Below are 22488 nucleotides of genomic sequence, written 5' to 3'. Positions count from 1 at the left end.
AGTCGTTTCACTCAACTGTTATTCTTACGCTTCTTGTCTTGTAGATAAGTGAACAAAGTTGTGACAGACAAATAATAGTTACTGTTATATACAAGGTAAACTCTGTTTAATATGAACCATCTTCATTTCACTCTCTCAGAAAGCAGAGCATGTCAAAATATCACAAAATTTGTTAGTATATTTTTTCGCCCTCAGCATCAGATCGAATGGCGTCTTTACTTTGCGCAGCTCGTTGCGTTAAACAGTCTGCAACGATTTCTTAATGTTTTTTATTACCCTTTGAATTTTTGTCGTAGAAGAACCGCTTTTAAGTTCTCTAGTAAAAATTATCAGCAGCTGGGACATAATATCGATCGCTGTACTTCTCGCTTTTGAGTTTCCACAAACAAGAATGACACCTACACATTTCAATAAGTTCAGCAATGAACTCACTAGAGCACTGACGTGTATCTGCCATTTTAAAATTCAGTGTGCATATCCAAACGGGTGACAATAGACTCAGACTGATGAAAGAGCTGACTCATATGTGTTTCGAGCACTGGATTTGTGCCGACCGATCGTCCTCTCGGTTCCTACGCCGGTACTGTTTGACCGCGCAAAGTCGCAAACGTTATTCGAAGCAAAAAGATTCGTTCACACACTATCGAAAATTAAATTGTCGACAAATAAGAGAAATAATGATCCATCGAGGGCAAACTCTCCAACCACACTGTAATAGGTGAATGTTGCAGAAAACTAAAAGTGGATCAAAGAAATTTATATACGTATTTGTATAGAAGAACAAGTATAAAAAGATCTGGCATCTTTCATTCTTTAACAATACACAACTTCAGTCGGCAAATCAAAACCCCACTGGCAAAGATATGGAAATCCGAAGACGCGGTGATCTAGAAAACACTTTGATGAAGGTTATGGCGGGATTTCTTGTAAAGTAGCGCAAACGATAGATAATGGTGTCAACCCGCAGCCTTAGATCAAAATTTGCAGTAGGAGAAGAAGTTCTCTGCTATGAACCAGATCCTACGAAGGCAAGGGTGCTGTATGACTCTAAGGTATCATTCGTATTTTGTTACTACCACCTTTCGGTGTTCACTAGGTTGGTATTTAAAATTCGTTTGTATACTTTACATGATACGTACACGAATCGTTGCTGGCGGATAGCTTGTTATTTTCCAGGTTTTGGATGATGCGCCTTAGTGCGCACAAGTGTTTAGTGTGAACAACATTTCATTGCAAGCCGGCGTGTTTACAATTACAACAACTAGCACACCGGTTTATGGTTTATTCGCATGTTTATTGATAGAGTGCCCTGTGCATCCAAATATTTGCTCGGTGCTAGCAGTAGGCAATAGACATGACGATCAAAGAAACAGTTCCCTCTGTCTTCTCCAAGACGTTTTGCAGCGCAAACAACTTGTTTACAATGGAGCGGCATTTTCAGTACAAAGACAATTCTAGAAACTAAACCTTTTGTTTTTCAAATTTTCATTCTTTAACATTGAATATTGGTGTCGGGCGTTCATATGGGTTTTTAATTCGAAAAATGGGTGGAGTACCCAAACTATTATTTTCGGCCCACGGAGAATCGTTGGCATATGTTTCGTCGAGAGCAGCGAAACCCGAAATTGTGTTAATAGTTTCTATAGATTAGTGGTTAGGGAAATATCAGTCAGTCTGTCAGCATCGTTGCGGAGGATATTTGTGTACCTGTTTTGTGTGTTTGTTTACATTTGCGCGCGACGGAATTAGTGCATTTATAAGTGCTCCCAAGTTTACATTAAAGGCCTTGCTAGTTGAACGAAACGAGCGTTCGGAAAACAGCCCTAAAATCATCCTAAAAAACTGTGAACGATTGCTGTTATTTATAAAAGGTTTAATTGAACTTACAGTGCATTATGCCTAGAAATCTCCTTTAAATAAACATATTTTTAAAGAGAATGTTGGTGATTATTGCAAACGATAATACGATTTACAGCCGCGAATTTAAACATTTACTGTTTGCACTAACGTGACGAATAATCTGCATTTCTCCTCTATGAAAGTTTAATTCAAAACGCAGTAGTGTATCGTATATTTTTGATCAAGTGTTCTTTTTTATGTATGACTTCATAATTCTACGGATTTCATGAGCACATAATGCTACTAATACGAAAATAAATGGGAAGTAGCCTATTCATTGGTTAATAAGTTTTCAGTGTACATTGAAACTGTAGAGCGCCTATGTGTAATTAGATTGATAATATCAGTCTCTATTAACTCCACACTGAAGCGTATGAGCAAGTTTCCTACGATGCTGAGATCTCAGTTTTAGATTGTCACTACATTTTCTATTTGAGAGGGATTAATAACATAATTTGTGGTGTTATGTGCTGTCAACATTGCAATGGTTGTATTACAACCCCAACCCCCCCCCCCTTTTCATTCAGAATAATAATTGATGTGAGAGTTAGTGTTCCCTCCTCTTGCTATGGAATACAGTATAGGTAATCTGTTACCACATCCTTCATTTTGCATTCACCTTTGTTGGCTTCAATGGCCCACAACTGAATGTCACCCTTGAAAACTCATACTACGCTGCAAATTATTGTCTTTGCAATAAAGACTTAAGATGGTGGCACTGTCGACATTCTCCCCCCCCCCCTCCACCACTTCACTTCAAAATCATGCTCATGGTAACAGAGCTTTAGTGTAACCTGAGGTCTAGGTTAGCAGACTGTGTGATAATTGATTGTAAGTTGACGAAGCCAATGAAAGGCAATGTCTGAGTGGGGCGACTGTAAATGGGAAATTCCTTTAATCTTTCCCATCAGCCACCACACTGAGTGTAAGTTTGATTTGTTTGATTAGTAATACACTTTTCGTCGTTAAAACTAAAACTACAAGGGAAAGCCAGAAAACTTGTATTAGTCCTAGGTAATAAGTCTGAGTATTCTGATGCACATTATGTACATAACCAGCACATTGGTCCTGACAATGAATGTTCTTCAGAGACATGCTATTCATGAACTTAATGTCTCTGGGAAGTGTGATAGGACCATTCTGATTCTCTATAGAAATAAATGGTGTGATGTGCAAGAGAACTGAGCAACAATCTGCAGCTATTTGCTGATGTTTTGATGTAAGGTGTTGTCTTTGAGTGACTGTAGTATGATACACGATGACTTGAACAGAATTTCTAGTTGTGATGGATGGCAGCTTGCTCTAAATGTAGAATAATGTAAGTTAATGGAGGTCAGTAGTAAAAACAGTCCCATGATATTCGAATACAGCATTATTAGTGTATTGTTTGACACAGTTTTGCTGATTAAATATCTAGGCATAACATTTCAAAGTAATCTGAAAGCATGTAAGGACGGTAATAGGGAAGGTGAATGATAGACTGTGGTTGATTAGGAGAACTTTAGGAAAGTGTGGTTCATCCATAAAGGAGACTGCATATAGAAGAAAATAGGCATTGAGACAATTCAGAAATTGTCTGCCAGACTTGTTGCCAGTAGGTTACGTCAACAGGTGAGTATTACGGAGATTCAAGAACTCGAATGGGAATCTCGGAAGGAAAGAAGATATCTTTCCACAGAATGGTTTTGGGAAAATTTGGAGAAGCATTTGAAGCTGACTGCAGAATGATTCTAGTGCTGCCAATGTACATTTCACTTAAGGAGCCTGCAGGTAAGAGAAATTGGGGCTCATTGTTTTTCCCTTGCTCTGTTTGCAAGCGGAATGGGAAAGGAAGTGAGTAGTAGGAAGTACCCTCCACCATGCACTATATGGTGGCTTGTGGAGTACAATGATGTATTTGCATTGCATATAAATTTATAAAATTCAAGGGAGTTCCACTATGTATAAAACTTTTATGCCAGTATGGATCTGGAAGATGTCTTTGGTCTAATGGTGCACATTGTAATTTTGTAAGGAATCATTGTGTTGCAAGAACCTCCACAAACTAGGCAGTACAACACTCTGCTCTCTAGGAGAGTAGCAATGGGGTGATAGTTTATCCAGACTTTCTGACTGTCGGAAATTTTAACTGAAATAGGACGCATTCCTAGTTTATTGTGAATTCAATTTTGGCCAGTGCTCCTAACTCTCATGTGAGCGGTGCATGGAAGGTGGGAGGGGGGGGGGGGCAGAGACCAAGTAATGTGCACTATCTGAAACCTTTTGAAATGTGGGTGTACACTTACTAGATGCCTAACTGTGATGTTAATCTAAATTTGGTTCTACTTATAGGGTTCTTTTTGATATTAAGAAAAGTTTCCAGTAAGGAAAATCTGTTATAATAATTTAGATTGTTTTAATCATCTTTATTTTAAGGAGTGGAACAGACCTATTGTAATGTGCTGGGAAAAATTTCCTTCCTTTCTTTGTGTAAGTGAATTTTACACTAATGACGAGGCTTGTCTTTCAAGGATTTGGCTGCAGATGGTTATCATTATAGTTCTTTGCCAGGTCTTGGAGAGATCTTGTCAGCTTCTTCTCTATCTGCTCAAAGGTTTTACCTTTGGCAGCAATTGCTACGTCATCAGCATAAGTAGATGCTTTTATTTCAGAAGTAATTGGTTGATCATTTGTGTAGAGTTTGTACAACAGAAAAACAATGCACTTTGCTGAATGTGGAATCTGAATCTTTATTGATGAAATTCTTGTTTTGCATGGTGACAAAGTATCTCATATTTTGCAGCAAACATTGTATGAACTGTGGTGTTGAATGTACTTCTCATATCAGCTTTTGTGGTTGACCATGTCATAATCTACTGTAAGATCAGTGAAAGTCGCACCTGTGACTTGATGTCATTCATACCTATCCATAATCTGTTGGATCAAATTAATATTGTGTCCGCAGTAGACCTCCTTGGGTGAAAGCTTGGGTGCTCTTTTATGTGACATTTTTTCACATACTGTGATATTCGGTCTGGAATCAGTGTTCCCATTACAGTATCCAAATGGTAGAGAAGTGACGCTGGATGGAAGTTTTTTGGATTTGTTGGTTTTTTCCCAGGCTTTAGAAGTGTTGCTACTTTGGCTTCATGTCAAATCTTGAAAATTTGCAATTTTAAGTTGCAGATATTCGTAGGACTTAATATCCAATGTTTTGTAACAGGTCCAAACATTTAAATTTGTTCTGACCGTGATTCGTATGGACCTGCAGCTTTGTTACCCATGGATATGATTTTTTTCAGTTGAAAGGAATGCCAAGCTAGTGTTTGTCATCAGTATGTCTCATGAGTTTGGAATTTGTTATTGTTCAGAAGTAATTGAACAGTTTGGTCAAGAGTTACCTTAGGGTTTGGGCTCTTGTTACAGTTCATTAATAATTCTAATTCCTTTTGGGCTGTTCTGTTGTGTGTCTAGCATTGATATTAGGTCACACCATTTGTTGCTTCTGGAAGCTGATACAGCATGCAGGAAGTCTTAGCCCATTTTGGGTTGATCCTCAGAGAATGGATCAGTGTCAAATAGTTGCTCGTTAATATCTTTCTAATGGATCCTTGGAGACTGAATCCTAGGATATAGAGCCTAGTCCATTCTGCATCATCTTGCAATATTTTTATGCTAGATGGTTTGGACTGGTTCAGCAAACACACAAAACATATCTGAATGTGGATCAGGTCTTTAAGGCATCCATATCAAGTTGTTGTATAATTCTCTTATTGTGATTTCTTGAACTGGACAATCTCTGGCGTCAGCTGCTTCAATGGAACAAATGATAGGTTGATGCATATCCATGACACCATTTGTCAGTTTTGGAGAATGGTGGGATCTTCAGGTCATGGATTAGTATCAGTCCATGCTTCCAGTTCTTCTCCAATTTTTTATATCAATTTTCTTGTACTCTGGCAGTTTGTCACCCATTACTAACTTTGTGGTTTGAGAGAGGAAATTGGGTAATTAATTGAAGTTGAAGTTCGTGTTTGGTGGTTTATAAATGGATGTCACTGTAGGACTACCCAACTCGATCTGAACCATCAGGATTCTGTTATACTATGTTGCCCAGGTTAGGTCCAAGTGTCCGTAATCTCATTTTGCTCATCAACAATATTATTTTGTGCACAGTCTCTTCTTTGTGCCACATGAACCACATAAAAAGTTAGAGAGCTCTTAGATTGTTTGAAATTCTGTTAACAGCACGTGAATTTTCACATTTCTGGGTAATTTTTGGTTACTATTACATTCAACAGAGAATGTCTTATTGCTTCCAGTTGCTTAAATTTTTATGAAATTGCATTCAGGTTTAGATTCTACTGCTTCAACTAAACTATTTAACTCTTACCTACCAAAAATTCTTGTTGTTTGTGGATTATCAGTCAGTCTAGTCATTTGGTTTAAATGGATACTATCTTGCTGGTTGTCCTGTCACTTGTTTCACTTTATTACTCATATTTTTGAATTCCATTTTCAGCAACATTATTATGTAGTGTTTATAATAGAGGGAAACATTCCACACATGGGAAAAATATATCTAAAAACAAAGATGATGTAACTTAACAAACGAAAGCGTTGGTATGTTGACATACACACTAATAAACACATACACACAAACTTCAAGCTTTCGCAACCCACGGTTGCGTCATCAGGAAAGGGGGAAGGAGAGGGAAAGACGAAATGATGTGGGTTTTAGGGGAGAGGGTAAGGAGTTTTTCCAATCCCGGGAGTGGAAAGACTTACCTAAGGGGGGAAAAAAGGGACAGGTATACACCACCGCACGCCCACACACACACACACACACATATATATATATATATATATATATATATATATATATATATATATATATAGACACAAGCAGACATATGTAAAGGCAAAGAGTTTGGGCAGAGATGTCAGTTGAGGCGGAAGTACAGAGGCAAAGATGTTGTTGAATGACAGGTGAGGTATGAGTGGTGGCAAATTGAAATTAGCGGAGGTTGAGGCCTGGTGGGTAATGGGAAGAGAGGATATATTGAAGGGCAAGTTCCCATCTCCGGAGTTCTGATAGGTTGGTGTCAGTGGGAAGTATCCAGATAACCCGGACAGTGTAACACTGTGCCAAGACGTGCTGGCCGTGCACCAAGGCATGTTTCACCACAGGGTGATCCTCATTACCAACAAACACTGTCCGCCTGTGTCCGTTCATGCGAATGGACAGTTTGTTGCTGGTCATTCCCACATAGAAAGCTTCACAGTGTAGGCAGGTCAGTTGGTAAATCACGTGGGTGCTTTCACATGTGGGTCTGCCTTTGATCGTGTACACCTTCCAGGTTACAGGACTGGAGTAGGTGGTGGTGGGAGGGTGCATGGGACAGGTTTTACACCAGGGGCAGTTAAAAGGGTAGGAGCCAGAGGGTAAGGAAGGTGGTATGGGGATTTCATAGGGATGAACCAAGAGGTTACGGAGGTTAGGTGGACGGCGGAAAGACACTCTTGCTGGAGTGGGGAGGATTTCATCAAGAATGGATCTCATTTCAGGGCAGGATTTGAGGAAGTCATATCCCTGCTGGAGAGCCACATTCAGAATCTGATCCAGTCCCGGAAAGTATCCTGTCACAAGTGGGGCACTTTTGGGGATCCTCTGTGGAAGGTTCTGGGTTTGAGGGGATGAGGAAGTGGCTCTGGTTATTTGCTTCTGTACCAGGTCGGGAAGGTAGTTTTGGGATGCGAAAGCTGTTTTCAGGTTGTTGGTATAATTGTTCAGGAATTCAGGACTGGAGCAGATTCGTTTGCCACGAAGACCTAGGCTGTAGGGAAGGGACCGTTGGATATGGAATGGGTGGCAGCTGTCATAATGGACGTACTGTTGCTTGTTGGTGGGTTTGATGTGGACGGGTGTGTGAAGCTGGCCATTGGACAGATGGTCAGCGTCAAGGAAAGTGGCATGGGATTTGGAGTAGGACCAGGTGAATCTGATGGAACCAAAGGAGTTGAGGTTGGAGAGGAAATTCTGGAGTTCTTCTTCACTGTGAGTCCAGATCATGAAGATGTCATCAATAAATCTGTACCAAACTTTGGGTTGGCAGGCCTGGGTAACCAAGAAGGCTTCCTCTAAGCGACCCATAAATAGGTTGGCGTACGAGGGGGCCATCCTGGTACCCATGGCTGTTCCCTTTAATTGTTGGTATGTCTGGCCTTCGAAAGTGAAGAAGTTGTGAGTCAGGATGAAGCTGGCTAAGGTAATGAGGAACGAGGTTGTAGGTAGGGTGGCAGGTGATTGGCGTGAAAGGAAGTGCTCCATCGCAGCGAGGCCCTGGACGTGCAGAATATTTGTGTATAAGTAAGTGGCATCAATGGTTACAAGGATGGTTTCCGGGGGTAACAAATTGGGTAAGGATTCCAGGCATTCGAGAAAGTGGTTGGTGTCTCTGATGAAGGATGGGAGATGGCATGTAATGGGTTGACGGTGTTGATCTACTTAGGCAGAGATACGTACTGTGGGGACTTCGTAACCAGCTACAATGGGGCGGCCGGGATGATTGAGTTTGTGAATTTTAGGAAGTAGGTAGAAGGGAGGGGTGTGGGGTGTCGGTGGGGTCAGGAGGTTGGTGGAGTCAGGTGAAAGATTTTGTAGGGGGCTTAAGGTTCTGAGGATTCTTTGAAGCTCCGCCTGGACATGAGGAATGGGATTATCTTGGCAAACTTTGTATGTAGTGTTGTCTGAACGCTGACGCAGTCCCTCAGCCACATACTCCCGACGATAAAGTACCACGGTCAAGGAACCCTTATCTGCCGTAAGAATGACGATGGATCGGTCAGCCTTCAGATCACGGATAGCCTGAGCTTCAGCTGTGGTGATGTTGGGAGTAGGATTAAGGTGTTTCAGGAAGGATTGAGAGGCAAGGCTGGAAGTGAGAAATTCCTGGAAGGTTTGGAGAGGGTGATTTTGAGGAAGAGAAGGTGAGTCCCGCTGTGACGGAGGATGGAACTGTTCCAGGCAGGGTTCAATTTGGATAGTGTCTTGGGGAGTTGGATCATTAGGAGTAGGATTAAGATTATTTTTCTTCTTGGCAAAGTGATATTTCCAGCAGAGAGTGCGAGTGTAGGAAAGTAAATCTTTGACGAGGGCTGTTTGGTTGAATCTGGGAGTAGGGCTGAAGGTGAGGCCTTTGGATAGGACAGAGGTTTCGGTTTGGGGGAGAGGTTTGGAGGAAAGGTTAACTACTGAATTAGGGTGTTGTGGTTCCAGATTGTGTTTATTAGAATTTTGAGGTTTTGGGGGGAGTGGAGCTGGAAGTGGGAGATTGAGTAGATGGGAGAGACTGGGTCTGTGTGCAATGAGAGGAGGTTGAGGTTTGCTGGAAAGGTTGTGGAGGGTGAGTGGGTTGCCTTTCTGGAGGTGGGAAACCAGGAGATTGGATAGTTTTTTGAGGTGGAGGGTGGCATGCTGTTCTAATTTGCGGTTGGCCTGTGGGAGGATGCTCTGAACAGCCGGTGTGGATGTGGGAGAGGAAAGATTGAGGACTTTTATTAAGGATAGGAGTTGACGAGTGTGTTCATTGGCTGAGTTGATGTGTCGGTGAAGGATTAGGTGGGTGAGGGCTACGGATTGTTCAGTTTGGAACTGGTTTAGGGACTAATGGAAAGAAGGGTTACAGCCAGAGATGGGAACTTTAAGTGTGAGGCCTTTGGGAGTTACGCCAAATGTCAGACGAGCCTGAGTGAATAAAATATGGGAGCGTAATCTGGCTAGGGTGAAGGCATGTTTGCGGAGGGAATGTAAATAAAACTTAATGGGGTCGATGTGGATGTGACATGGTATCAGAAGGTGGAAAGTGTAACATGAGGCTGAAATGAAAATGAAAATAAAAATATATGGGGAGAGATAAAGGTGAACTAGAAAGCAGCTGGAGATCTGATGTGAAAAAAGTCTAAAAAGTGTTGGTTAAAGCTGAGCTATGTTGATCCTGTGGTGAACTTGGGTTGGTAAACAACGATGTGCACACAGGTTAGGTGGTTGTGTTGCTTCCAAAACACATTAAAGGGTGGAGAAATTCGGGAAAATTTCGAAAAAACTGCGTGTAAATGTATTAAAAGGAGTGGTTTTGTGGTGGCAGATTATGAAAATGAGGTTAACAATTGTCTGACAAAGAAATAATGACATTAAAACCTGTGGGAAGCGGCTAAAAATGATCAGTGATGTGGGAAAAATGGAAATGGAAATAAAGCGAAAGTTGTTAGAACTAGCCGAAATGGTTGTTCGATAGGTGAAAGGAACTGTTTGTGTACTGGGAACGGTGGATTTTATAGCAGCGGTAGTGTTGAAAGTGGAAAAAAATTTTTTGGTTATGGGTTGGAAGTGGGTTACGTATTACTGAGTATATATAGGCAGGATAAAATTGTATGGTAGATTATGATAAAAAGGAGAAGGTGAATACAAAGTGAAACTACTTGCACAAACAAAAAGAGAAAGTAAGATGACAGAAAAGATTTCGAAATGCAACAGTGACAATAACAAACGGAATTGTTGGATTCAAATTAATGATATGAATATAATAGAGGGAAACATTCCACGTAGTGTGATGCACATATGTCCAGTTAATAGATAATAAGACTAATTATAGAATTTGAGTCCAAGGCCTATAGGATTTCACTTGTTCTGATAGTTATATAAATTTTTCTATTTTGTTTGGATGTGTTATGGAAAGTTCTGGTTAACTGTAAATAATTTGATTAAAAATGGCAACTTACTGCATAATAGAGACATTGAGTTGGCACACCTGAATGAAACTGAAAACTTCACTAGCCTTCGGATGAATCTGTTTTACACGCGCACACGTACAGCTACATTGTGCTGGCTGAGTAAATGATGCTGAGACTGTAGCTCAGCAGATAGGCAGGGATGATGGGGTTGTGTCGAGTGGATTAGTTGGGAAGAATGCTACTTTCAAATATTGACAGTAATTCATTGTGAATTAAATATTAACATGTCTTTCTATGCTTGCCTTCCCCTTGCACATGTTGTACACTAGTCTTGAAATAATTTTTATTAAGAATCCTCCCTCTTCTGTGTGAGTATGTTTCGGAATTGCACAGTGTTATTTGTTTAGTATCTGCTAGTTTTCAGTTATAGTTAGAAGTCATTAACAGTGGCAGAGGCCTGAATATTAATTTTTTTCTGGCTTGGAAAATTCATTGCTGAAATTGAGTTCTGGCACTGAGTAATGTTTCCAGTTCATTTTTTCCTTTCTGACTATTTTAAACTGTCCAAATTTCTATGAGCTAAAAACTGTTATGTCTTAGGTACTCATCAATGATCCTAGATTTCTCATAATTAACTGAAAGTTTCCCAGTGAGAATCTGTAGATGGTTAAAATAATAATAGCAGTACTCTGTAATAAAAGCCAAGAAGCATGTCTATGCATATGATTATCTCATTGCTCGGTTCAGTATTTTTTACTTCACATGGACTTTTAAAGATGTGACAACCCCATTTTATATCAACAAACAAAACAATCTTATACCTGCTTGTCTCACTGTGTTTGTATGGTGTCCATATAGGCTCAGAACACCTGTCTGCTGAATTTTGCACATATTGCAATCATATATGAAGGTTAAGTAACTTGATGTTCAATACATGCTACTCAGATTTCTAAATGTACTTTTACCAAGGGGCTCATGGTTCTTTCGTGAGTTTATGCGTGCGCTGATCAGGTCCTGAACCCTTTCTTCCTTCCTGGGATGTGGACCCGCCTCCCTGTCCTCACTCCTTACCAACTGCCCCCCCCCCTTTCCCCACTCTGTGTCCTTGTGTATGTAGACCCACCTATCATCCTGATTTCTGCTATCTCTTATAGTTTTCTCCCTTCATATTATCTTTTCGGCATTTTGGGTCCAATTTGGGTTTGATCTCCCCTTCTAAATTTTATCTCCCTAGTGTGAACTGGGAAAGAACACCTTACTTATCTGCTTTATGACCTTACTACCTTTTCCATCTTTTCCTTGATGCTGTTGTCGTTTAATGTTCTATAGCCAGTGCAGTAGCCAGCCTGTGTGGTAGGCCCCCCAGCGGGCTCAGTTCTTTCGTGAGTACGTGTGTGGCGAGCACGAGGCCCCGAGCTATTGCAGCCTTCCTTCTTTCCCGTCCCCTCCTCTCCTGTCCTTGCTCCTTCCCCTCTGCCCTCTCCCTCTCTTGGTGTCCTTGTTTACGTTGGCCCTGCTATCCTCCTGGTTATGTTGGCTTTGCGATTTGGTTTTGTTGAGTAATTACCTCATCCTTTTGGCATCATCTGGTCGCCCTCTGGGGTTTGATCTCCATTACTAAGTTTCTATTTCATAGTGTGAGCCATTTGGGGAAGAGCACCTTACCTAGTGTCTCTGGCATGTGCCCCGTAGTTCCTTCCATCTTTTCCTTCACGTCATTGTCTGATGCTTGGGTACATTGCCAGCGCAGTAGCCAGCCCATGTGGTGGGGTCACCATGTACCCTAATGGTTGAGCCCCCTGAAGACACAGGGATCACATTTCTGATACCTGAGCAGTGACCACCTCATGTAAGCCTAGGAGTGGTTGCTTGTCATCCTGGAGCATCGAACTCCTGACAATGGCCGCTGTGCCAGACGGCTGTTGCTGTGGCTGGGTGGCGCCCTTGGGGAGAGCCCCTGATCGGAGTGGGTGGTATCGGGGTGGACGCTATGCAAATGAAATGCATATGGGTCCAGAACTCTGGCCATTCTTCAGCAGCCATCTCTTTGAATGGAACTGATTCTTTTAGTGCTGCTTCTTCTGCCCCTTTGGCCTTCCCTTCCGTGGCTACCCCCTGGGAGGAGGATCAGGCTCATCGGCTAGGAGCAAAACCGCTATCTGGTTTGCACCAGGACTGATGGTGATACTTTCAGCAAGACCAAACCTTTATTTTTTGTGGAACACATTGAAGACAAGTTTGTTTGGCAAAGTGGACACTCTGAGCAAGATGCGGTTGGGTTTGTTGTTGATCAAAACTGCTTCAGCTGCCCAGTCTGTGGCCCTTCTTGCCTGTGACCATCTTAGCACAATTCCTGTGTCCATTATCCCCCTTCCCCCACCAGTCTTTGAATGCGGTTCAAGATGTAATTTTTCACAGGGACCTCATCCTTCAAACTGATGAGGAACTTGGATACAATATAGGATGGCGGGGTGTTCACTTTGTTCGGCGTTTTCAGAATGGCCCGAAGGACAGTCGCATTGATACTAGTGCCTTTATCCTGGCCTTTGAAGGCATACTCTACCTGAAGGTCAAGATTATGGTTTATCGATGTGACGTGAAGCCGTACATCCCACCACCTATGAGATGTTTTAAGTGAGTTTTGGACACATCTTCCCACCGTTCGCAGACCCCTCTCTCTTGTGACTGTAAACGTCCACTCCATGAGGGGAGTTCCTATATTCCCTCTCCTGTGTGTGTTAATTGCCATGGCAATCATTCTCCACATTCACCGGATTGCGCAGCTTATAAGAAAGAAAAGATGATACAGGAGTATAAGTCCCTTGATCGTCTAAACTACACTGAGGCTCGTAAGAAGTATGCACGTATTCAGCCGGTGTCAATGACATCTAGCTACGCTTTAGTTACATCTTCACCCGTTGCTGTTGCTGTTGCTGTTGCTGTTGCTGTTAGGGTCCACCTGGACTCTGGGGTCACAGTTTGCAATCTTTATCTCCCTCCTGACAGGACTCTTACACTTGCTGCCTTACCTGCCCTTCTTCAGCAACTTCCTCCTCCTCAGGGGTTTTAATGTTAATCATCCCTTGTGGGGCAGTGCATTTCCATGTAGTCGGAGTCTTCTCGTAGACGAGTTTCTTTCAGACGATGACTTGTGCCTTCTTAATGATGGCTCACCTACCCATTTCAGTGCCGGTCGTGGTACCTTTTCTGCCATTGATCTTTCTCTTTCTTCTCCCTCCTCCCTTCTCCCTTCATTACACTGTTGAACGTGCCAGTTGGCCTCTATATACTGCGCAGGTCATTTCCTCTCCCTCTTTGTCGGGTTGTATTGATGACGTGTCTGATGTGATTGTCCGCACTGCTAGCCTTGCTATCCCATGCTCATCTGGACCATTTCACCGCCGGCAAGTCCTGTGGCGGAGTACAGCCATTACCATTGCCATCCGTGATAGTCTTCGAGCTTTGCAACACCTTAAAGAGGCACCCATCTGCTGCCAATCTTATTGCCTTTAAATGCCTCTGCGCCAAAACCCATTACTTAATCAAACAGAGCAAACAGTTGTGTTGGGAATGCTTTGTTTCTTCCCTCGGTTCTATTGTCCCTATGTTGCAGGTATGGGCTACACTCCGCTCTCTCCAAAGTTGCCATCGGCAGTCTACCCCCCCAGGCGTTACGCTCTCGGATGGCCTTTGCATGGACCTGTTGATTCTCGTGGAACATCTTGCAACCCATTTTGCAACAGCATCAGCCTCCTGTCTGGCTGCTTTCCTTCATCAGAAACAGCGGGCCGAAGCTACCATCATATGTTTTACTTCTTGTCAGTCAGACTCTTATAACGAACCTTTTACTGAATGGGAACTTCTTTCTGCACTTTCTTCTTCTCATGATACGGCCTCTGGCCCAGACTCCATTCATAACCAATTGCTTCAGCGTCTTAGTGCTCCACAATGACAACATCTTCTCCGTGTGCTTAACCGAATTTGGCTCCAGGGTGACTTCCCTTCTCAGTGGAGGGATAGCTTCGTGGTTCCTGTCCTTAAGCCTGGTAAGAACCCCCTGTTTGTCGAAAGCTATTGGCCAATTAACCTGACAAACATTGTTTGCAGGTTACTTGAATGGATGGTAGCCCGTCGGCTCAGTTGGGTCCTCGATTCTTGGGATCTATTGTCCCCTTACCAGTGTGGCTTCCGAGAGGGACGGTCTCCGATCGATCATTGACTTTGCTTGGAATCCACAGTTCGGCATGCTTTTTCTCAGCGCCACCATTTGGTTGCAGTATTTTTCCACCTTCGCAAGGCCTAGGACATGGCTTGGCACAGATCCAGGAGAATGGCATTCTACAGGGTTCCGGATTGAGTGTACTTGTTTTCTTCATTGCTGTAGATGGACTTGTGGCCTCAGTCGGTCCTTTTGTCACACCTACTCTGTATGTTGGTGATTTCTGCATTTGGGTTAGTTCCTCTTCGATGGCCTCTGCAGAGAGGCAGCTCCGGGGTGCTATACGGTGTGCCTCTGCATGGACCCTCTCAAAAGGATTTCAATTCTCTCCTTTAAAATCGCAGGTGGGCCACTTCTTTCGCCATACTACGGTCCACCGCAATCTGGAGCTGTACCTCAATGCACAGCAATTACCTGTGGTCCCACAGTTTCATGTCTTGGGTCTTCTTTTTGACAACAAGCTCACTTGGCTGCCTCATAGCAGACTTCTAAAGATAGGATGTTTCCATAAACTCAGTGTCCTTCACTTCCTTGCCCACACCTCTTCAGGTGCGGATCGTTCCACTCTTCTCCGCATTTATCGGGCTTTAGTGCTGTCTCACTTGGACTATGTTTGTCAAGTTCATGGTTCGGCTGCTCCTTCCACACTGTGCCTCCTGGATCTGGTCCACCATTGTGGTATCCGTTTGGCCACCGGTGCCTTCCCTACTAGCCCTGTTGATAGTCTCCTGGTTGAAGCTGGGATCCCGCCCTTACTCTTTGGTGGTCCCAGCTTCTGGTTTCGTATGCATTCACTGTCTGTTACTCTCCCGCTCGTCCTTCCTATTCTATCCTGTTCCCAGACCAAGGACATCGCCCACCTGATTCCCGCCCTCGGGTGGGTTTACCAGTTGGGTTCCGCCTTGTCTCTTCGCTGTGATTTTCAGCTTCCTTCTTTGTCCTGTCTCCTACATTCCCTCCCCAACACCCCACCTTGGTTAGTTCCTCGGCCCCGGATTCGGATGGATCTCCACTGAGGTCCGAATGATTCCGTTCCCCAGATGGTGTTCAGTTGTTTTTTCCACCGAATTTTATTGGAGTTTTGGGATACTGTTATTTTTTACACCAGTGACTCTAAATCTGATGATCATGTGGGATATGTCTTCATGTCCTCTGTTGGCATTGAAAATCATCTCCTGCCAACTGCATGTGGGGTGTTTACTGCGGAATTGATGGCAATTTCCCAGGCCCTTACCTTTATTAAACGGTCCCAACTCAAGCGCCTTTTGTTATGTACGGACCCAATGAGTGGCCTTCAGGCTATTGACCAATGTTTTTCCTGCCATCCCTTGGTCTCAGCCATCCATGACCGTCTCACTGATCTTCACCATGCTGCTTGTTCCACTGACTTCCTTTGGGTCCCTGGCTATGTGGGTATCCCGGGTAATGAGCTTGCCGATCATCTGGCTGGGGGAGCAGCCACTAACCCCCTCCCTTCTCTGTCACCCCTCCTGCGGCAGATTTACAGCTTCATATCAAATCCCACTTCGCACAATCATGTGCCAACTCCTGGGAGGCTACCTCCCTGTCTAATAAACTTCGTGCGATTAAGGTGACGCCTGTCCTGTGGCGTTTCTGCTTCCACCTCTCCTGAAAGGACTCGACCACCCTGTGTCGTCTCCGCATTGGCCATACCAGGCTGACCCACGGTTTTATTTTCCGTAATGAGCCACACCCACTTGGTGGTTGTGGAGCCTTCCAGTCAGTAGCCCACATTTTGGTGGAATCCCCCCTTCTTTTGGCTCTGATTACTAAATGCAGACTTCCCGCACTTTACCTTTAATATTGGCAGACGATCCCCGTATGGTTGAACTGGTTCTCAGTTTCCTCTGTGAAAGTGGCTTTTATTTTCAGTCGTGAGGTTTTTAATCTCCCTCTGGATTAGGGGCAGGGGGGTGAGGGTTGGGGTTTCTCCCACTGTAAGCTGTGTTTGGAGATTCCTAACTCTCCTCCCTGGTCAAGATCCCCTTCTCTCTCCTTTATTCTGTTTTTGTTGCTTTTTAGATTTGGTTAGTCTCCTTTTACAATAAACACTTTTACATTCTAGTGGTTGACACTTTTGAATAGCAGGTGGTCTTGCCTGTACTGCATCAGATCATAGCCTTGGGGTTGCCCGCTTGCTGACTTCCCTCCTTTTGTTTTCACCATTGACAACACAGCTGAACTGTAACGTATTTTAGCCTTTTACCTTTTATCGTTATGACTCTTCTGAGATGTAAATCCATCTGAATGGATCACCTTTGAAACAAGGGACTGATGACTTTGCTGTTTGGTCCCTTCAACCCCAATCAACCAACCAACCATGTGTTAGGCTCATTATTTACCCTTGTGGTTGAGCCCCCTGACAACACAGTGATCAACAGTCTGATATGTGTGCTGATACTTCCCCAAATATGCCTAGGAGTGGTTGCTTGTAATTCTGGATCATTTGAACTTCTGGCAACAGCAGTCATGATAGATGGCCCTTGCTGTGGCTGGATGGCTCCCATGGAGTGCCCCTGATTCGAATGTGTGGTATCATAGTTGATGCTTTGCGTGTGAAACGCATTAAGCTCCAAAAAACTGGCTGTTCTTTTACTGTCATCTCTTCAGTTGGAAATGGATTGTTTAATAGTGCTTCTTATGAACCCTGGCTATCCTGAGGAAGGAAGGAAGGAAGGAAGGCCAGGCCCACTGGCTTTGAGTGAAACCCTTTTCACATTAAAAGGTCTGAAATAGGACTGCCGAGGACATTTTAATGGCCACCAAGCCACTGTTTTTCGTGGGAACTATGGAAGACAAGTTTTGCGAAGTGCGCTCTCTGAATAATATGCAGCCAGGCTCGCTGTTGATCAAAACCTCATCTGCTATCCATTCTGCAACCTTTTGTGCCTGTGACTATCTTAGTGACCTCTTGGTGCCCATTACTCCACAACAGTTTTTGGTTTGGGGACCTCATCTTCAAGCTGGTGACCAACTCTGAGGAACTCTGGGCCAGTCTGGAACAGCGGGGCATTCATTTTGTTTGGCATTTTCAGAACGACAATCGTATCTATACTAGCACCTTTTTTCTGGCTTTTGAGGGGGGTACCTTTCTAGAGATAAAGATTATTGTTCATCAGTGATACCTGAAGTTGTACGTCCACCCACCCATGAGGTGAGATGTTTACGGTGTTTGTGTTCGACATATTTTCTCGTTGTACAGTGGACCCTCTGTGGTGAACATGGACTGCCACTCACTAGGGCAGCACCTTTCTTCTGCTACCCGTGTCTGTTAATTATCTCTACTGTCACTCTACATGCTCTTTGGGCTGCCCGGTTTATAAGAAGGAAAAGAAATTATGGGAGTATCAGTCCCTTGCTTGTTTATCCTACACTGAGGCTCAGAAATTTGACAGACTTCATCTCTGTTCTGCCATTTTCCCCCCTCCTCCCACCCCGTCCTCTCCTCTTCCCCTGCTGTTCCCATGTCCTCTCCTCTGGGTGCCACTCTCCATACCTGACTGGAGAAGTGTGCCTCTTCTTTGGTGCCTGCTGGTGATGGGGCACCTTCTCAGCACCCCTCCTGGCATCTCCTAAAGCAGTGGCCTGTTGTCACAAGCTGGGTGTGGGAGACAGTCCGTGGGCCTTAAGGTTGCTCACTATCTGTTCCAGATCTTGCTGAAGCCTGCTCTCTTCTGGCCCTGCACTCCTCGATCTGTGAAAGAAAAGAAGAAAAAACATAAGTTCCAGGACAAGACTGCTCCGTATCCCTTGGCAGTGCCAAGTCCCTCCTCGCAACCTGAGTCTGACTACTTCTTTATGGATTTATTTGTGTCTTAGTTGGTGGCTGATAGTTACTCAGTAGCGTGACTGGCTTCAGCCCATTCACCTTCCATTTGGATCTTCATTCCATGCTTGTCCAGTGGTATTGCAATGGTTACTGGAGTCACCTTCCAGTGTTGCAAACCGTAATTTCCTTCTGCTCGACAGCTTTTCATTCTCCAGGAATTTTGTTTTACTGATGCTCACTCATTGACCCGTGGATTCATGCTTTGTTGGAACCAGATGGACCTTTTGAGGGCTTCCAGTGGCATTTGCACATTGGTCCCTAGGATGTTGTTAGTGCATGGATCCCTCTTCATTCCACATTGGAAGCAATTGCCATTTGGGTCCACTTGGATTCTGCGGTCAATTTGCAGCATCTCCCACCTTCTTGACAGGCCACCTGCACTTGCTGCCCTAACTGCTCTCCCTCAGCATACCCTCCCACCCTTCCTCTTCCTTCGGAATTTTAATGCACAACACGTGTTGTGGGGCAGTTCTTTTTCATCTAGTCGGGGTCTCCTCATAGTCAAGTTTCTTGCAGACCACAACCTGTACCATCTTAATGATGTTTCACCTACCCTTTTGAGAGCTGTTTTCTCTGCCATTGATCTTCCACTCACTTCCCCACCCCTTCTCCTTTCATTACACTGGTTGCTGCACAATGACCTCTGTGATAGCGACCATTTCCTGTTGATCTGCTTGTTTCTTTCCTGCCTCCAGATAACCAGATTACGCTGCTGGGCTTTCCATTGTGTTAATTGGTCTCTACATTCCTCAGAGGTCATATTTACCCCTCCATTGCCAGGTTGTATTGACAAAGTTGTCCATGAAGTGTCAGATATGATCATTAGCACCTCTGGTATCGCTCTCTGTTCCTCCCCATCCCCCCTCCGTCTCCCCACCCCCCCTCCGTCTCCCCACCCCCCCTCCGTCTCCCCACCCCCCCTCCGTCTCCCCACCCCCCCTCCGTCTCCCCACCCCCCCTCCGTCTCCCCACCCCCCCTCCGTCTCCCCACCCCCCCTCCGTCTCCCCACCCCCCCTCCGTCTCCCCACCCCCCCTCCGTCTCCCCACCCCCCCTCCGTCTCCCCACCCCCCCTCCGTCTCCCCACCCCCCCTCCGTCTCCCCACCCCCCCTCCGTCTCCCCACCCCCCCTCCGTCTCCCCACCCCCCCTCCGTCTCCCCACCCCCCCTCCGTCTCCCCACCCCCCCTCCGTCTCCCCACCCCCCCTCCGTCTCCCCACCCCCCCTCCGTCTCCCCACCCCCCCTCCGTCTCCCCACCCCCCCTCCGTCTCCCGACCCCCCTCCGTCTCCCGCCCCCCCTCCGTCTCCCGCCCCCCCTCCGTCTCCCCGCCCCCCCTCCGTCTCCCCGCCCCCCCTCCGTCTCCCCGCCCCCCCTCCGTCTCCCCGCCCCCCCTCCGTCTCCCCGCCCCCCCTCCGTCTCCCCGCCCCCCCTCCGTCTCCCCGCCCCCCCTCCGTCTCCCCGCCCCCCCTCCGTCTCCCCGCCCCCCCTCCGTCTCCCCGCCCCCCCTCCGTCTCCCCGCCCCCCCTCCGTCTCCCCGCCCCCCCTCCGTCTCCCCGCCCCCCCTCCGTCTCCCCGCCCCCCCTCCGTCTCCCCGCCCCCCCTCCGTCTCCCCGCCCCCCCTCCGTCTCCCCGCCCCCCCTCCGTCTCCCCGCCCCCCCTCCGTCTCCCCGCCCCCCCTCCGTCTCCCCGCCCCCCCTCCGTCTCCCCGCCCCCCCTCCGTCTCCCCGCCCCCCCTCCGTCTCCCCGCCCCCCCTCCGTCTCCCCGCCCCCCCTCCGTCTCCCCGCCCCCCCTCCGTCTCCCCGCCCCCCCTCCGTCTCCCCGCCCCCCCTCCGTCTCCCCGCCCCCCCTCCGTCTCCCCGCCCCCCCTCCGTCTCCCCGCCCCCCCTCCGTCTCCCCGCCCCCCCTCCGTCTCCCCGCCCCCCCTCCGTCTCCCGCCCCCCTCCGTCTCCCGCCCCCCCTCCGTCTCCCCGCCCCCCCTCCGTCTCCCCGCCCCCCCTCCGTCTCCCCGCCCCCCCTCCGTCTCCCCGCCCCCCCTCCGTCTCCCCGCCCCCCCTCCGTCTCCCCGCCCCCCCTCCGTCTCCCCGCCCCCCCTCCGTCTCCCCGCCCCCCCTCCGTCTCCCCGCCCCCCCTCCGTCTCCCCGCCCCCCCTCCGTCTCCCCGCCCCCCCTCCGTCTCCCCGCCCCCCCTCCGTCTCCCCGCCCCCCCCCTCCGTCTCCCCGCCCCCCCCCTCCGTCTCCCCGCCCCCCCCTCCGTCTCCCCGCCCCCCCCCTCCGTCTCCCCGCCCCCCCCCTCCGTCTCCCCGCCCCCCCCTCCGTCTCCCCGCCCCCCCCCCTCCGTCTCCCCGCCCCCCCCCCTCCGTCTCCCCGCCCCCCCCCTCCGTCTCCCCGCCCCCCCCCTCCGTCTCCCCGCCCCCCCCCCTCCGTCTCCCCGCCCCCCCCCCTCCGTCTCCCCGCCCCCCCCCCTCCGTCTCCACGCCCCCCCCCCTCCGTCTCCACGCCCCCCCCCCTCCGTCTCCCCGCCCCCCCCCCTCCGTCTCCCCGCCCCCCCCCCTCCGTCTCCCCGCCCCCCCCCCTCCGTCTCCCCGCCCCCCCTCCGTCTCCCCGCCCCCCCTCCGTCTCCCCGCCCCCCCTCCGTCTCCCCGCCCCCCCTCCGTCTCCCCGCCCCCCCTCCGTCTCCCCGCCCCCCCTCCGTCTCCCCGCCCCCCCTCCGTCTCCCCGCCCCCCCTCCGTCTCCCCGCCCCCCCTCCGTCTCCCCGCCCCCCCTCCGTCTCCCCGCCCCCCCTCCGTCTCCCCGCCCCCCCTCCGTCTCCCCGCCCCCCCTCCGTCTCCCCGCCCCCCCTCCGTCTCCCCGCCCCCCCTCCGTCTCCCCGCCCCCCCTCCGTCTCCCCGCCCCCCCTCCGTCTCCCCGCCCCCCCTCCGTCTCCCCGCCCCCCCTCCGTCTCCCCGCCCCCCCTCCGTCTCCCCGCCCCCCCTCCGTCTCCCCGCCCCCCCTCCGTCTCCCCGCCCCCCCTCCGTCTCCCCGCCCCCCCTCCGTCTCCCCGCCCCCCCTCCGTCTCCCCGCCCCCCCTCCGTCTCCCCGCCCCCCCTCCGTCTCCCCGCCCCCCTCCGTCTCCCCGCCCCCCTCCGTCTCCCCGCCCCCCTCCGTCTCCCCGCCCCCCCTCCGTCTCCCCGCCCCCCCTCCGTCTCCCCGCCCCCCCTCCGTCTCCCCGCCCCCCCTCCGTCTCCCCGCCCCCCCTCCGTCTCCCCGCCCCCCCTCCGTCTCCCCGCCCCCCCTCCGTCTCCCCGCCCCCCCTCCGTCTCCCCGCCCCCCTCCGTCTCCCCGCCCCCCCTCCGTCTCCCCGCCCCCCCTCCGTCTCCCCGCCCCCCCTCCGTCTCCCCGCCCCCCCCTCCGTCTCCCCGCCCCCCCCTCCGTCTCCCCGCCCCCCCCCTCCGTCTCCCCGCCCCCCCCCCTCCGTCTCCGCGCCCCCCCCCCTCCGTCTCCGCGCCCCCCCCCCTCCGTCTCCGCGCCCCCCCCCTCCGTCTCCGCGCCCCCCCCCTCCGTCTGCCCGCCCCCCCCCCTCCGTCTGCCCGCCCCCCCCCTCCGTCTGCCCGCCCCCCCCCCCTCCGTCTGCCCGCCCCCCCCCTCCGTCTGCCCGCCCCCCCCCCTCCGTCTGCCCGCCCCCCCCCCTCCGTCTGCCCGCCCCCCCCCCCCCCTCCGTCTGCCCGCCCCCCCCCCCCCCCCTCCGTCTGCCCGCCCCCCCCCTCCGTCTGCCCGCCCCCCCCTCCGTCTGCCCGCCCCCCCCTCCGTCTCCGCGCCCCCCCTCCGTC

At 49.0% G+C, this 22488-nt stretch overlaps 1 protein-coding gene across 1 annotated transcript in view; it reads left to right on the top strand.

Moving 5' to 3' along the window:
- The first annotated feature begins 895 nt into the window (after positions 1 to 895).
- Positions 896 to 22488, top strand: part of LOC124776509 (male-specific lethal 3 homolog) — a 144780-nt gene continuing 123187 nt past the window's right edge. The window contains exon 1 of the mRNA XM_047251531.1: positions 896 to 1052. Coding sequence (XP_047107487.1) covers positions 951 to 1052 — 102 coding nt within the window. The 5' untranslated portion in view covers positions 896 to 950. The remainder of the gene's footprint in view (positions 1053 to 22488) is intronic.

The sequence above is a fragment of the Schistocerca piceifrons genome, chromosome 2 (genome assembly GCF_021461385.2).
Source record: "Schistocerca piceifrons isolate TAMUIC-IGC-003096 chromosome 2, iqSchPice1.1, whole genome shotgun sequence".
In the NCBI taxonomy this organism is placed as follows: Eukaryota; Metazoa; Arthropoda; class Insecta; order Orthoptera; family Acrididae; genus Schistocerca; species Schistocerca piceifrons.
The sequence above is the reverse complement of the archived record's forward strand: the minus strand, read 5'-3'. Positions and strand labels throughout refer to the sequence as shown.